The sequence below is a fragment of the Molossus molossus genome, unplaced genomic scaffold (assembly GCF_014108415.1).
Source record: "Molossus molossus isolate mMolMol1 unplaced genomic scaffold, mMolMol1.p scaffold_m16_p_10, whole genome shotgun sequence".
Classification (NCBI taxonomy): Eukaryota; Metazoa; Chordata; class Mammalia; order Chiroptera; family Molossidae; genus Molossus; species Molossus molossus.
Genome location: NW_023425345.1, coordinates 63,002,948 through 63,019,284, shown reverse-complemented (window position 1 = coordinate 63,019,284; position 16,337 = coordinate 63,002,948). Strand labels below are relative to the sequence as shown.

At 42.7% G+C, this 16,337-nt stretch overlaps 1 protein-coding gene across 1 annotated transcript in view; it reads left to right on the top strand.

The window, feature by feature from the left end:
* Nucleotides 1–16,337, top strand: part of MYRFL (myelin regulatory factor like) — a 112,808-nt gene that overhangs the window by 48,288 nt on the left and 48,183 nt on the right. The window contains exons 7-10 of the mRNA XM_036251526.1: nt 1,454–1,649; nt 4,366–4,442; nt 5,878–5,988; nt 12,404–12,494. Coding sequence (XP_036107419.1) covers nt 1,454–1,649; nt 4,366–4,442; nt 5,878–5,988; nt 12,404–12,494 — 475 coding nt within the window. The remainder of the gene's footprint in view (nt 1–1,453; nt 1,650–4,365; nt 4,443–5,877; nt 5,989–12,403; nt 12,495–16,337) is intronic.

The window sequence follows — 16,337 nt, the reverse complement described above, 5'->3', positions numbered from 1 at the left end:
GGATTTGATTCATTGAGAAGGTGCTTTATTTGCAAAAAAACACAAACACCATTTACCCAAGAGACCCATTAATATTTTCTGTCCCTGGAATTAGAAGACAATTTAGAAACTCCATGTTGTTCATTATAATGGCAGCCTTCCAAACTGAGATCCCAGGACGTAAAAATGCACACAGGAACAGAGTCAGCACAGCAGTGAGGACGGCCCTCTCCCTCTCGGGTCCTGGGAAGGCGTTCTTTCCCGAGGAAAACCCACATGTAGAAACCGATGAACTAAAAATCATGTTCTGTATCTACAACATACGAAAAAAACTCACCAAAGGAGTTTTCAACTTTTATATTCTCTTCTCTACTCGAAAATGTTTCATATTTACTGTTTTATTTTCTATTAATATTTCAAAGTATTTAAAGATGTAAAAATGTTTAATTAACTAAGCATTTAATTAAACATGTAACAGTCTATTGAAAATGATTTGATGAAACAAGTTGAGCAAGAGTCTGATTTTTCAGCCACTCACCGCTGTTACATTCCTTTCTGCAGAAGTAACCGGCACAGTAGGTTTTCAGTGCTGTGACCAGATTGGGTGGATAAAAGGAAATGGACCGCACTCTAGAGAAAACAAGTTTTTAATCAGTAGTATGGCGGGCTCTGGCTAGTCTGGTGGAAAGCTATTCCCGGTATTTCTGACCTTTCTACTTTACTCATAGGATCACCAGTAGGCTGAATATTCATTCATCTGAGTGACCGAGTAAGGTACTGCTGATAAAATTTAGAGTCGTCTTCTTTTTTTTTTTTTTTTATCCTCACCAGAGGACATTTTTCCATTTTTTGTTCAGGTAGAGTGGGAGGGAGAGAGAGGAACAGAGAGAGAGAGAGGAACATCGACGTGAAAGGAACACATTGAGTGGCTGCCACCCGCACAACCGACCAGGGCCGGGGACAAACTGCAACCGAGGTACGCGCCCCCAGCGGGAACCGAACCCGGGTCTCTCCGGACCGCAGGCCGACACTCTAACCGCCGAACCAAACTGGCCAGGGCCAGAGTCTTCTTTTTTTAAAGGAGGAAAGAGATCAATTCTAGCCCAGATATTTCACAAGTCTGAGTAATGTGGTGACTTCACAACTTCTAGCCCGTCTTCCTCGTGTGTGGTGGGGTCACATTAGAGGTCTAGTCAGCACAAAGGGAAAAGGCAGGCTCAGGAGACAACGCTTCCATTTGGCAAGAATCGCGCTCCTTGCTTGTGAGAAGATTAAAAACTGTGAGAGCCAGCTGTGTTTGGAAATATCATTTTCATTTTCTCAGTAAAAATTCACAAAACTGATTGATGAAATATAGCAAAAGAAACTTTCTGCAATATATTGTCTTGAAATATTTATACAAATAATATGGTTAATGAAAGAAAGTGTGTAGAAAATATTTGTAAAACTGGTTTCTTGGTTTCTCTTTTCATAGACCCAATATAGGCTATCAAGTGGTCACAGACAAGGGATTTAACTTTTCACCAGTCGATGAAGCTTTTGTTTGCCAAAAGAAGAACCATTTTCAGATAACCATCCATATCCAAGTCTGGGGAAGTCCAACATTTGTCAAAACCCAAATGGGCTTAAAGCCAATCGAAATGTTTTACTTGAAAGCTTTTGGGGTTAAGGTAAGTCTTTTATTTAGTTCCATTTAATGGAGCCAACACTTATTAAGTGAACCAGTTGTCTGTTACTGCATAACAAACTACCCCCAAACTCAGCAACTTAGAATACTAACGATCATGTATTTGAGTCGCAAATCTGAAACCTGATTAGGGCTTTGCTCTGGTAGCTCATCTCTGTTCAGGAGTCATCAGCCAAGTGTGTGCTGTCCATCAGCTAAGAGCTCAAAGGGGCGGGCGGTAGCTGGGAGGCCATGGCTCTTCTCCGTGCAGTGTCTCCATAGGATAGCTTGTGCTTCCTCACAGCATGGCGGATGGGTTGGAAGAATAAATATCCCAGGGTATAGGGAGCAGGAGCTGCCAATTTCTCAAACCTGGACTCAGAAACTGGCACACTACCACTTTAAATTGCAGTTTTGCGGTTTTCAATGTACAAATCTTGCACTTCTTTTACTAAATGCACTCTTAATTATTTTGTACTTTTAAAGGCTCATTTCAGATGAAATAGATTCAAAGTTTTCACCAAATTCTCAGAGGTCTCTGACTTTGAAAAGCCAAGGAATCACTAATTTAGTCAATGCCCCCTCTTTTCCAGCTTAACAGAGAGGGGAGACTGAGGTCCACTATGTTACACAATTCATCCAAGATAATAAATGATAGGGGTGGGTTTAGAATGCAGGTAGGATGACTGCTGATTGGTTGATAAGTATCTATTAAATTATTACCTCAGATCCAGTGCCTTAGGGAAGGAGTAGCTTTTGTCCACACTTTATTCTGATCACGAATCTGGGCTCAGCCTTCCAAAATGGAGCTAGACTGCTGAACACACTAGCTGCTCTTCCTCCAAACTGAGCTCAAACCAAACCAAGCCAAATAAAACAGAACAAAATAAAAGCAAATACAAACAAACAACAACAAAACCAAACCCCATACTTTTCTGATTTTAGAAGTAATAATTCTATTGTGAAAATTTTGAAACATAATAGAAAAATATGAAGAAGAGAAAAACATTCATTCATATTTGGGATTCACCATTTGGTAGCTTAATTTTTCATGTTATGAAAATTAATTTCATATTGTTAATATATTATAAATAGCACTATATAATATTAAAAACTCTCTCAACTACTGTTTATAAATATGATATAGATTTTTATTGTATAGACAGACATACCAAATGAATTCCTATATTATTGTAAGTTTTATTTCCCATTTTTTATTCTTGTTAATAAAAGCAGTAAACATTTACATATACTCACTTTTGCATTAGGGTAAATTCCAGCAGAGAAATTTACACATCAAAAATACGGACATTATTAAAACTCTTGATGTAGGTTGCCCAATGGCTTTTCAGAAAAATTGTTATCGTGAGAATACCCACAAGCCCTAGATGATAGGGCATACCTCACCACACCATTGCCACTATTCACTAACAACAATAAGAGTTTGTAGCAAGTACTGAATAAATGTCATTTCCTATATTTTATTTATATTTTTAATTAAATAATTAATTGTTTGGTTAATCCTCATCGAAGCATATTTTTTTTCATTGATTTTTAGAGAGAGTGGAAGGGAGGGAGTGGGGGGGGGGATAGAGAGACATCGATGTGACAAAGACACATTGATTGATTGCCTCCTGAACATGACCTGACCAGGGCCAAGGATCGAACCTGTAACCCAGGTATGTGGCTTTGACCAGAAATTGAACCCATGACCCTTTGGTACTTGGGCCAAGACTCTAACCATTGGGCAACACTTGCCAGGGCTATTTGTTAATTTATTGATTTTAGACAAAGAGGGAGTTGGGGAAGAGAGACAGAGAGAGATTTGTTGTTTCACTTATTTATGCATTTGTTGGTTGAGTCTTGTATGTGCCCTGACCAGGGATTGGACCCACATCCTTGGTGTATCGGGATGACACTCTAACCAGCTCAGCCTGGCTAGGGCTATTTGATTTGTTTTTATTTTTTATTTATTTATTAAAAAAATTTTTTTTTATCCTCACTTGAGGACATATTTGCATTTATCTTCAAACAGAGTGGAAGAGAGGGAGGAAGACAAAGAGAGAAACATCGATGTGAGAGAGACACACTGAGTGGCTGCCACCCACATGACCCCAACCAGGGCCAGGGACAATCTGCAACCGAGGTACATGCCCTTAGTGGGAACTGAACCTGGGACTCTCTGGTCCACGGGCTGACACTCTAACCACTGAGCCAAACCGGCCAGGGCAAGGCTATTTGATTTGTTTTTATAATCATTGTTTTTTCTTACTAGAATGTAAGTTCTGCAAGGGCAAGGATTTCTGTGAATTTGGTCAATGTCTCATCTCTAATGCTTTGAGCAATGCCATGCATAGCAGGTGCCCAATAAGAATTTACAGAACAAATGAATGAATGCATGCATCCTTTGAGCTGAGTTGTTCCTGTATTTTGGAACTGATGTTCCTACTAGTCCAATCTGTACTTACTGCTTACCTGAAATACTCCATGGTCTTGTGTTTTCTCTGTGTAGTTCACAGGTACATGTTTCTTTTTCCGCCCACGCACACTGCTTTAGGGTCAGAGCCATTGCCTTATGTTTTTCCAGGGACCTGCCCCTCCTGCCCTAACCTAACTCCTTGGAAAACTTGTAGAGTACTTGAACATTATTTACTAATGAACATTTTTACTAGTAAGTTAATTTATTAAATAATTAATTTACTTTATGTTGTTCTACACAGATGGAAGCCACCAATCAAATAATTGCTATCGAACAGTCCCAAGCAGATAGAAGCAAAAAGATTTTCAATCCTGTTAAGTAAGAATTTTTTTTTCTGAATTCCTCTGTGAATGTTTTGGGAAGAAGTCCAATTGCCCAATTTATTTTGCTTATTTATAATGAATCTTACTGTAAAAACTAAATAATAATATGTGAATGTTATGAACACATGCTATCAATAAGAATAAAGTAGGTAAAATGCATTGACATAATTGCAAAAAAATCCCTTATTAAAAAACTCCATTTTTAAGTCATTATTATTTTTATTTATTTATTTATTTATTTTTTTTATCCTCACCCAAGGATATTTTTCCATTTTTTGTACAGATAGAGTGGGAGGGAGAGAGAGGAAGGGAGAGAGAGAGAGAAACATCGACGTGAAGGAACACATCGAGTGGCTGCCACCCGCACGACCAACCAGGGCCGGGGACAAACTGCAACCGAAGTACGTGCCCTTAGCGGGAACCGAACCCGGGTCTCTCCGGACCGCAGGCCGACGCTCTAACCGCTGAGCCAAACTGGCCAGGGCAGTCATTATTATTTTTATAATTATTTACTACTGACGACCTTGCTAACAAACTTGGTTCCTTGGATGGATTATGGTTAGATCTATTTAATTTTTCATTAAATAGATGTAATGCTCATAGAATTAGTTTCAAGGCTCTGGATCCATCCTGTGCTTATAACTCATTATCTATCTATCTATCTATCTATCTATCTATCTATCTATCATCTATCTATTTATTTTGAAGCTATGTTGCTAGATTGCCTAATGGGTTCCAAACCAGAAAGCCTACTGGAATTATCCAAAGCAATATGGTGGCCCAAAGAGAGAGTCCCCTGTAGAATCCCTTTGGAGTGGGATTTGCTTTTCAACCGATTCGGCTGGGATACAGTTGAGACATCTCACTGGGTTGACCCTGAGGCGATCCCTTTGGGTGTGAAGCAGATGGTCCTTGGCTGGGGCCGAGGGGCAGAAGCTCAGCCCGAGCCTCGTGCTCAGACCAGCTGGAACCTTGCCTGGCGCACCTGTTCTCCCGGGCGTGGGAAGGCTGCTGGTCTTCCTCGGGAGCCAGCGGCCTCCCTCAGCCAGGACAGGCGCACACACGAAGGAGATGTAAAGGAAAAACTGCTTCAGTTAGGAAGTGCGTGCATAGAAGCAGAGGCACGGATGAAAGCTGTCTTTCCTCCTCCCGTGAGGGTGAAAGAAGCCGCGGTGGTGCGGGAGGCCCAGCCCTGCGGGCCGGCCGCTGGGCCCGAGCTCCCGCGGAATGAGCACTTCCTTCCGGTTACTCCGGACTTCCCCGCACCCATTCCTGGCCGCGCTGTGGGTTTGAATAAAAATCAGCAACTGGAATAGACCGTCCTTTGCAGCGTGACGGGAACTGGGGACTGGACGTGAGGCTCTGAGTGGGTTCCGCATGCTCAAGACTGTTCTTTTACAGTCTCTTGGTATTTCTGCTGTTTGTTTTAGAGTCGACCTGCTGGCCAACCAAGTCACCAAAGTAACGCTGGGCCGTCTACACTTCAGTGAAACCACAGCAAATAACATGAGAAAGAAGGGAAAGCCAAACCCTGAGCAGAGGTACCGGCGTCACTGTGACCATCCCGGGGTGGACCATGGTTATGTGACCAGGCAGAGCCCTCCAGAGGCCCCTCTGCCCCTCTGGGCCCTACTGGCCTGCAACCCAGGCCTCCCTCAGCCATTTCCCTCCCTTCACTGACTCAGTTTATGAACACATCTCACCTACCCTTAGACATCTCTCTTCCTCCATCCCCACTCCCACAGTGCCTACTCTCCCACCCGGCCCAGTACCTGCTGGCCTTGGCTCCCCCCAGGACTCTCTGGAGTGACTGTACCTTTATGTCTCATTGCTGCCCCAGGGGCTGAGGACTCACCGCATTTCTCAGACCTGTGTGCTGGTCACTAATAGGATGTCCTGAGTCCTGCAGTGTTGCTACATAGCTTTTTTAAAAATTAAAAATAGAAAATGAATTTGCACTAATAATTTAGACCTGTGGTTCTCATAGTGTGGTCCCAGGACTATCAGAGATAGTATAATCTGAACACTTATTAGAAATGACAGTTCTCAGGCCTCACCAAGAAACTCTGGGAGTGAGCCCAACAATTTTAACAAACCTTCCAGGGGACTCTGATGCATGCCCAAGTTTGAGAGTCACTGGTTTTAAAATACAGGTTTTAGAGTTGGACAAAATTGAGTTTGAATGTATGATACATACTACCGTTTACTAGCCAGGTGACCTTGAGCATGTCACTTAACCTCTCAGATTCATTTTCCCATTTTCTGTAAAATGGGGACAATAGCTATATTCTATTTCAATAGGGTTTTTTGGGATCTAAATGAAATAATGTAGAAAAACTACTTAGCCCAATTCATGACACATTGAGTGCTGAGTAGATGTTGCCAATAATAATAACAACAATGATTACTATTACTGATTTACTTTAGACACTGATTCTCTAGGGATTGGAGAATTTGTACAGTGGTACAGAGGAAGTTGGTAGTTTTGTTTGTTTGTTTTTGTCTTTCATGCAGTTATTAAAGCAAAAGCTTCTCTGATCTTAAAAATGTCTCATCAGTGGTACATATGAAGAAGCAATCAAAATAACTGATGAAAATCGCCATTGGGGGCAACTGGAGGGCAGGGTCCAGGTCTTTGACTAAAGTCATGACTGGAGGGTGTGGAAGGTACAGAGACACGGCCAGGAGCAGCTTAGGGTGGGAAGCAGCAGGGTGGCTAAGCAAACCCTGCTGAGTCACCCTCCATTGAGGCCTAGGATGTGTGGCTTGGACAACTGGACAAAGGGGCCTCTATGGTGACTCCCTGTTGCGCTCATGTCTATGAGCACATGTCACATGTCTGTGCTGAGGGCCTAGGATTGCAGCCTGTGCCCAGCCAGCACAGACGGGCTGAGCCCAGGCCTCCAGCGGGATGTCCCAGTGAAGGCTACACAGCTCACAGATCCCTCGAACTGGGCAAAGGGTGGACCCAGAGCAATAGCAAGTGAATCAAACGATCCCTCATTTCACAGGAGGGGCAATTTAGAGCAGAGAAGTAAAATCTTTAAATATGCAATCTTTATGTATGTATGTATGTATGTATTTATTTATTTTTCTATAGAGAGAGGAAGGGAGAGGGAGAGAGACATAGAAACATCAATGAGAGAGAACATTGAGTGGCTGCCTCCTGCATGCCCCCACTGAGGATCAGGCCTATGTGCTGTGACCGGGAATTGAATTGACAACCTCTTCATACATGGGTCAATGCTCCCCGGACACAATCTTTATTTATTTATTTTTTAAATTAATTTATTTTTGTTACAGATATTTCTTTTTTTCCCCATTGACACCCTCCTCCACATCCCAACCCCCACCCCATCCCCAGCTTTGTTGTCCATGTCCATTGGCTATGTGTACATGTATATAAGTTCTGTGGTTTATCTCCCGCCCCACTCTTCTGAAGGTTGTCAGTCTGTACCCTACTTCCATGTCTCTGGGTCTACCCTGTTCCTCAGACTGTTATGTTCATTATATTTCACAAATAAGTGAGATCATGTGATATTTGTCTTTATCTGCTTGGCTTTTTCACTTAGGATAATACTCCCCAGGTCCCTCCATGTAGTCTCAAAGGATAGTAGATCTTTCTTTCTTACAGCTGCATAGTACTCCATTGTGTATATGTACCACTGCTTTTTTATCCATTCGTCTACTGATGGACACTTGGGCTGTTTCCAGATCTTAGCTATTGTAAATAGTGCTGCTATGAACATGGGGGTGCATATATTCTTTCTGATTGGTGTTTCAGGCTTCTTAGGGTATATTCCTAGAAGTGGGATCACTGGGTCAAATGGCAACTCAATTTTTAATTTTTTGAGGTAACACCATAGTGTTTTCCATAGGGGCTGCACCAGTCTGCATTCCCACCAGCAGTGTACTAGAGTCCCCTTTTCTCCACACCCTTACCAACACTTGTAGTTTGATGATTTGTTGATGGCAGCCATTCTGACAGGTGTGAGGTGATACCTCATTGTTGTTTTAATTTGCATCTCTCTGATGATTAGTGACATTGAGCATTTCTTCATATGTCTCTTAGCCATTTATATGTCCTGTTTGGAGAGATGTCTATTTAGTTCCTCTGCCCATTTTTTAATTGGGCTCTTTGTCTTCCTTTTGTTGAGTCATATGAGCACTCTATATATTTTGGAAATTAACCCCTTATCTGATGTATCATTGGCAATTATGCTCTCCGATAGTGTGGGTTGCCTTTCCATTTTGATGGTTGTTTCTTTTGCTGTGCAGAAGCTTTTTAGTTTGATGTAGTCCCATGTGTTCATTTTCTCCTTTGTTTCTGTTGCCTTAGTTATGTATCAGTGAAAATTCTGCTGTGTATGATGTCTGAAATGTTGTTGCCTACATTTTCTTCCAGGATTTTTATGATTCATGAGTCACATTTAAGTCTTTTATCCATTTTGAGTTTATTCTTGTGTATGGTGTAAGTTGATGGTCTAGTTTCATTTTTTTGCATGTAGCTGTCCTATTTTCCAAACACTAATTGTTAAAGAGGTTGTCTTTACTCCACTGTATGCTCTTGCCCACTTTGTCAAATATTAATTGAGCATATTGTCTTGGGTCCATTTCTGGGTTTTCTGTTCCATTCCATTGATTTATCTGCCCGTTCTTGTGCCAGTACCAGGCTGTTTTGATGACAGTCGCTTTGTAGTATAACCTGAAATCTGGTATTGTAATCCTACCTACTTCGTCCTTTTTTTTCAAGATTGCTGTTGCTATTTGGGGTGTTTTTTGGTTCCATGTGAACTTTTGAAGTATTTGTTCTAGTTCTGTGAAATATGTTGTTGGTATTTTTTTTTTTTTTTTTATCCTCACCCAAGGACATTTTTCCATTTTTTGTTCAGGTAGAGGGGGAGGGAGAGAGAGGAACAGAGAGAGAGAGAGAAACATTGAAGTGAAAGGGACACATTGAATGGCTGCAACCCGCACAACCAACCAGGGCCAGGAACAAACTGCAACCGAGGTATGTGCCCTTAGCGGGAACCAAACCCAGGTCTCTCAGGACCACAGGCTGATGCTCTAACTGCTGAGCCAAACTGGCCAGGGCTGTTGTTGGTATTTTGATGGGGATTGCATTGAATCTATAAATTGCTTTGGGTAATATGGGCATTTTTTTTATCCTCACCCGAGGACATTTTTCCATTTTTTGTTCAGATAGAGTGGGAGGGAGAGAGAGGAAGAGAGAGAGAGAGAGAGAGAAACATCGACGTGAAAGGGACACATTGAGTGGCTGCCTCCTGCACGACTCAAACAGGGCCGGGGACAAACTGCAACCGAGGTACGTGCCCTTAGTGGGAACCGAACCCAGGTCTCTCTGGACTGCAGGCCGATGCTCTAACTGCTGAGCCAAAATGGCCAGGGTCATAGCAGTTCTTTTAACATTTCTTGCAGTGCTGATTTGGTGCTAATGTATTCCCTTAGCCTGTTTTTTTTTTGTCTGGGAAGCTCTTTATTTGACCTTCTATTTTGAATGATAGCCTTGCTGGATAGAGTAGTTTTGGATTCAGATCCTTGTTTTTCATGACCTTGATTACCTCATGCCATTCCCTTCTGGCCTGTAGTGTTTCTTGTGAGAAGTCAGATGATAGCCTTATGGGAGTTCCTTTGTAGGTAACCTGTTGCTTATCTCTTGCTGCCTTTAGGATTCTTTGTCTTTAATTTTTGGCATTTTAATTACTATGTGTCTTGGTGTGGGCCTGTTTGGGTTCTTCTCACTTGGGGCTCTCTGTGCTTCTTGAACTTGAATGCCTTCTTCCTTCACCAAGTTAGGAAAGTTTTCTGTCACTATTTCTTCAAATATATTCTCTAACCCTTGCTCATTTTCTTCTTCTTTGGGGACTCCTATGATGTGAATATTATTATGTTTTCAGTTGTCCCACAGTTCTCTTAAGCTGTCTTCCTGTTTTTAAATTGTTTTTTCCTTTTGGTTTTCTGATTGGTTGTTTTTTTCTACCCTTTCTTCTAATTCACTGATCTGGTCCTCAGCTTCCTCTAGTCTGCTGTTTAGTCCTTCCAATGTGTTTTTTTTAATTTTATTTCTGCTATGTCATTCTTCATTTCTTCTTGGTGGTTTTTCATTTCCAATTATTTGATTTTCAATGGTTCTATGTCTTTATTCATGGTGCTTATGTCCTTATTCATGTTGTTAAGCTTCCTCAAGATCATAGCTCTGAATTCTACCTCTGATAACTTGCTTAACTGCATTTTATTTATCTCATCTTTGGTAGAGGTCTCTTGTCTTTTCATTTGGGATTCGTTTCTTTGTTTCACTATTTTGGCTATCTCAGTGGGTTTTGGAGCCTGCCAAATTTTTTTTGTGGGTGTTGGTGTTCTGCTGTTTGTGGCTCCCTCTACTGGATTTGCATGAGCGTGGGAGGACCCACATTAAACACCACTGTCAAGTCTTGCTTTTCGGGGTAGATTTGCAAGCCCAGGAATGGTTTGGTTATCCTCTAGCTTTTTGCCTGGAGGCTATTAGTCATGGTTACTTGAAGAGCCTTGGGTTCTTAGTTGAATGAAAAACTCCCTCTGGTGTTCAGTGTAAGAGGCTTTCCCCTGCCCTGGCTTGTTTTGCTCAGCAGTTGGAGCATTGGCCTGCGGACCAGAGAGTCCCAGGTTTGGTTCCCACTAGGGGCACGTACCAAAAATGAATAAATAAATAAATACCATCAAATCATTTTTTTTTTTTTTAAAAAAGAGGATTTCCCAAGGGTGGGGCAGATGCTGGTTGTTAACGAGCCTCAATTTGCATTTCTTTTCTTTTTTTTTTTTAATTTTTTTTTTATCCTCACCCGAGGACATTTTTCCATTTTTTGTTCAGGTAGAGTAGGAGGGGGAGAGAGGAACAGAGAGAGAGAGAAACATCGACGTGAAGGGACACATCGAGTGGCTGCCACCCGCACGACTGACCAGAGCCGGGGACAAACTGCAACCGAGGTACATGCCCTTAGCGGGAACCGAACCCGGGTCTCTCGGGACCGCAGGCCGACGCTCTAACCGCTGAGCCAAACCGGCCAGGGCTCAATTTGCATTTCAATGGCCCACCTGGGTGGGGTTGAATCTCTGAGGGAGGAGCCGCCATCTCTCCCCAGAGCCCTGGGAAGGAGTAAGATGGCCATTGTCCTGCATGGGTACAACTCAGCAAAAGTTCTAGGCACCCTCCAAATCCCGAGTGTCCCCACACAGTTCCAGTCCAGCCCGCCCTCCCTCTGCTGGAGCCCAAGGTGAGTGGCTGTGGTTATTTTAGCATCTGTCCTGGCCCTCTACACTCTGGAGCGGGCTTAGGAATTTAACCCCAAGGGCACTGCTCACAGCTAAGACCGCTGCTGTCTGTGGGCTCCCAGCCCCCCTCTCGTACCTCCACAATCCTACCAGGATCTATTCAGTGTCCCTGGTTATATGGTTCTCGCAAGATGCTTTTCTGTTGCTTTTTCCCGAAGATTTGTCTTTATTTTAGTTGTAATTCCAGTTTGGTCCTGGGAGATGGTCTCTGTAGCTTCCATTCACTCTACCACCCTTTTTGTATCTATTTTTTTGTTGTTAATCCTCACCTGAGGATAATTTTTTTTTTTTTTTTTTACAGAGAATGAAAGAGAGGGAGGGTGTGGGAGAGAGAAGGAGAGAGAGAGACATTGATTGGTTGCCTCCTGCACACGCCTCAACTGGCTGGGGATCAAACCTGCAACCCAGGTACATGCTCTTGACTGAGAATTGAACCTATGATCCTTCGGTTCATGGGCTGATGCTCTAACCACTGCACCACAATGGCCAGGGCAAATATGCACTCTTTAAATGCATAAACCAATCTAGGCAAATTCACTGTTGATTAACTGTGGGGTGGTATTTGATTGCACAAATTATGTCTCTATTGCCTGATGTGTTGGCATTGGTCTGCTGTTTCTGAATTAGGTACTTCATGTTGGTGGTTGGACTGTATGCTGCTAACCAAGACCAGTTCTATCTGTTGTCTGCCCACATCTCTGAAAGGATCATTGTAAGGGTAAGCTCAATTCTTTGACTTTTCTGCATCCCACACGCTTTTCTTAAAGATAATACCAGCAGATTCTATTATTTTAGTTTTTATCCAGTGGTTCTCAACCAGGAAAACTTCTGTCCCCCAAGGGTCATTTGGCAATGTCTGCAAACATATTTTGGTTGTCATATGTGGGGGTGCTGGCATGTATGTGTAAAAGTTCAGATGCTGCTCACCCCCTTACAATGCACAGGGCAACCCCATAACAAAGGATTAGCCTCCTGAAAGGTCAATAACGCTGCGGTTGAGAAACCCTGGTTTTTACACTATGTTCTAGGCACAGGCTGAATTATCTATACATGACATCATTTTATATTGTTTGACGTCTGTATTATGTTCTTTGTACCCAGAGGAAGGGAGGCCCAAGAGGGTAAGAAATGTATCTGTGACCATATAGCTTATAAGTGATGGAGCCGGGTTACAATCCAGTTCTCTCTGACCCCAAAGCCCACAGGGCAGGGAAAGGAGCAAGAAGGCATCTGGGCCCCTGCCCAGCATAGTCATGACTCAGCACATTTTGCTGAGTGACTGATAAGTCATAGCTGTGGACAGAGTCTTAGGGGCCATGAGAACATAAAGCTGTCAGCAACTGCAGTTGTGTGAGGCCAGGCTGGCCGCCACTGAGAATGCCAGGGCCAGGAGGGGGCAGGTAACCACGGGCCTGGCAGCCCCGGGAGGGTGGTGGTCATGGCTCTTTGAGGTGACACAGGGAAGATGTGAGAATTGCAAGTGGAAAAGCGTTCGCTATGGACATGCCAAGGTAGGCAGCTCTTAACCTTAGGTCTGGGGACAAGATCCTCCCATTTAGGGAAGTGAGTCTTTCCTTGCTCGCCTTGAGGTACTCTGAAACAAACGGCCCTCTGTGTAATTCTTAGTCAATTAAAAATAATAAGCAACCTATTAGTGGAAATCCTTAAACTGCATCTCAAAGTTTTAATGGAGATGAAGTAATGATGGAAATGAGGTGAAACCCTGTGTGTTCAGATGCCCCAGGGTGAGGCTGGTACACCCACCAGCGTGCACACCCCAGGGTGCATTTCATAGGGCCTGATGGGACTGGAGGCCAGTGAGGCTCCTCCCAGGAAAGGGAGGTGAGACCCTGCTCTCCCCTGCTCCTGAGCCAAGGACAGAGGTTCCCGTCCCTCCCCCAGCAGCGTTCAAGGTGGTTGTCCACAGCCCACCTGATGTAATCTGGGATTGCTTTGCTGCAATAACAAATCTGATTTGAAATCAAGTCTGGAAACCTAGGTTGTTTATTGTTCCTGATTTCTCACAGGAAGGAATAAATGGAGAGGTAGCAGAGATTAGATATCATGCAAGTGCTGCTCATGCTTGAGTCGGGCAGTCTGCTAGTCACCTGCAGACTTGAATAATTCACCTGGTGTTGAGGTTCCTCCATTTCCTGCTGGCAGCGACTATAGGGCTGTCTCCTGGCTGCTGCTAAGTCCACACAGCAGCCATCGGGACGCAGCCCTCTAACATGCTGTCACCCAACTCTGCTCACCCGCGCCTCCTCACATCCAAAGCAATATGGTAATTTAACTCATAGGATGACTTTGAAAAGTTGAAAATTTTTCTGCAATTCATATTCAGTATGAATACTAAAGACATTAAATATATATTCAGTATAGGTTGGATGTTATGTCATTCACTGAATTTTTGTTTTGAAAAAATGCACTAAAGAAAAAAAACGGGAAAAAATAGAAGGAAAAAAATTATTGCACTCCAGATTGATTGCTTACTTCTAGCCATAATTTTTGTTTTTGTTCTAGTTTTCTTTTTTGACTTTAGAGAGAGAAGGGAGAGGGAGAGAGAGAGAAACATTGTTGAGAGGTTGGCCACCTCCTGCATGCACCCCACTGGAGATCGGGCCCACAACCTGGGCATGTGCCCTGACCAGGAATCGAATCGGCAACCTCTCAGGACATGGGTCGATGCTCAACCACTGAGCCACACCGGCCGGGCCATAATTTTTGTTTAGAGAAAATGCCCTATTCTACAAATGAGCTGGGTAACATAAGGGTTACCCTAACAAAATGAGAAGAAGAAGAATGGTAAAAACACAAAATCTGCCCCCTCCCAAACTAGAAATATCTTATTGATATTTTTTCATTCTAACCCCAGAATGCAGAAGTGAGAATGGATGCAGACTTTTGAATCTATTTGTGTAATGTTTATGCCAACCAAGAAAAAACAATTTCAGAAATGGCGATATTGTTTGATTCAGTGACTTTTGAAGTGTCCCCAGAACACATTTCCTGCCACTGAGATTCTAGAAGGCTTCATGTAGGTATATGGACCACCAGTGGGGCAGAGGGCAGACCAGCCTACATTCTACAAAAAAAAAAATCAGATGTGCTCTTTTAGGCCATGGTCTTGCTCTGTTAGTTTGAGCTCCAGAATGAAGAAAAGTGGACAATTAAAGATGTTACAAGATCTGAACACAGTACAAGGAGAACTGTGATTGCCTTTAGCAAATTCAGATTCATTTGGAGGCCTAAAAGCATTCCCCTCAACAGCAGAGATTCATGGAAGGGTGATCGTACCAAGGCTGGAATGGACGAGTCAGGCCTCCAAGAGGGTTCAGGAGACCAAGTGTCTCAGAGTTTTCCTTGGAGAGAGAATGGTGAGCAGGACTCAGCATTTGTTCTGGGTTGTCAATCAAAACAGTTTTAGAAATATATTATGGCCCCATAGTGTAAATTGACCAATTTAATGGAAATTAAAGTTTGCTCCAAAGAACAGATTTATTTCCCAGATGCACGTTTTGGGAGCATTCCCTAGCGGAGTTCCTTCAACCTGTCCTTGTTCATGACTAGGCTTTCCTTCCATTCCGCATTTCTTCTAAAACACATCATTAAACCTGGTTCACTGCTGTGCAGCAAGCTAGAGGGATGACTGCTTATGTCTGTCTCTCAAAGATGTGGCCCGCCCCACAGTTTTTGATTCAGTGGGTTGGAGATGCCCAATAATATGCATTTCTCACAAGCTTCCAGGGGAGGCTACCCTGCTGGCCTTCAGACCACATTGAGTAGTACGAGTAGAGAGCATTTCGAGATCCATTTGCCATAGCCCTTTCAAAAAGTACAAAAATTGATTTCTTGTGCATTGCCTTCCTCAGCTCAAGCTCTCCTATTATGCTCTTTAGGTATTGCTTTAGAAGCCCAAACAAGGGTAAAGCAGAGAAATTTCAGCTTTCCATTCCAAACTTAGAGCAAGCCTCAAATCACCATTAATTGCTGTTTCCCATTCCAAGCACCTGCAGAGGGCACTATTTACATTATATTCTTTGTGCAGAGAATATCCCTCCCTCCCCAAAATTAAGCAACTCTGCAGGCGTGTGGCTGAGGACAGCAGATAAATTAATTCTACATTGGACAATGGTTGCTATGCACACCAGGGTATGTTGAGGATAAATCTAAGACTCTTCTTCTTTTGCAGTGTTTATGTAGACACAATTTCAATAAATTTCCACAACCTGTGAGCTAGGTAAAGAAGACATTATCTTTAATTCTTCAGAGGAGAAAACTAGAGCAGAGAGGTTAAGTGACCACCCCAAGGTCACACAGCCCATCTGTGTCTGAACATAGAATAAAATGTTCAGGTTTTCCCTAAATATATGAGGCTGTGGGAAAAATAATGACCATATATTAGAAACTTTATTTTAGTTTGGTATTTGATATCAATCATCTACTATTGGGTCACATGTGAACACAACTTCATAATTTTGAACATTTTTCTGTGATTCCATTACAGTTTGCTTTGACACATTAAGATTCTGGGTACAAGAGAAGGAAAACAAGTTTACAT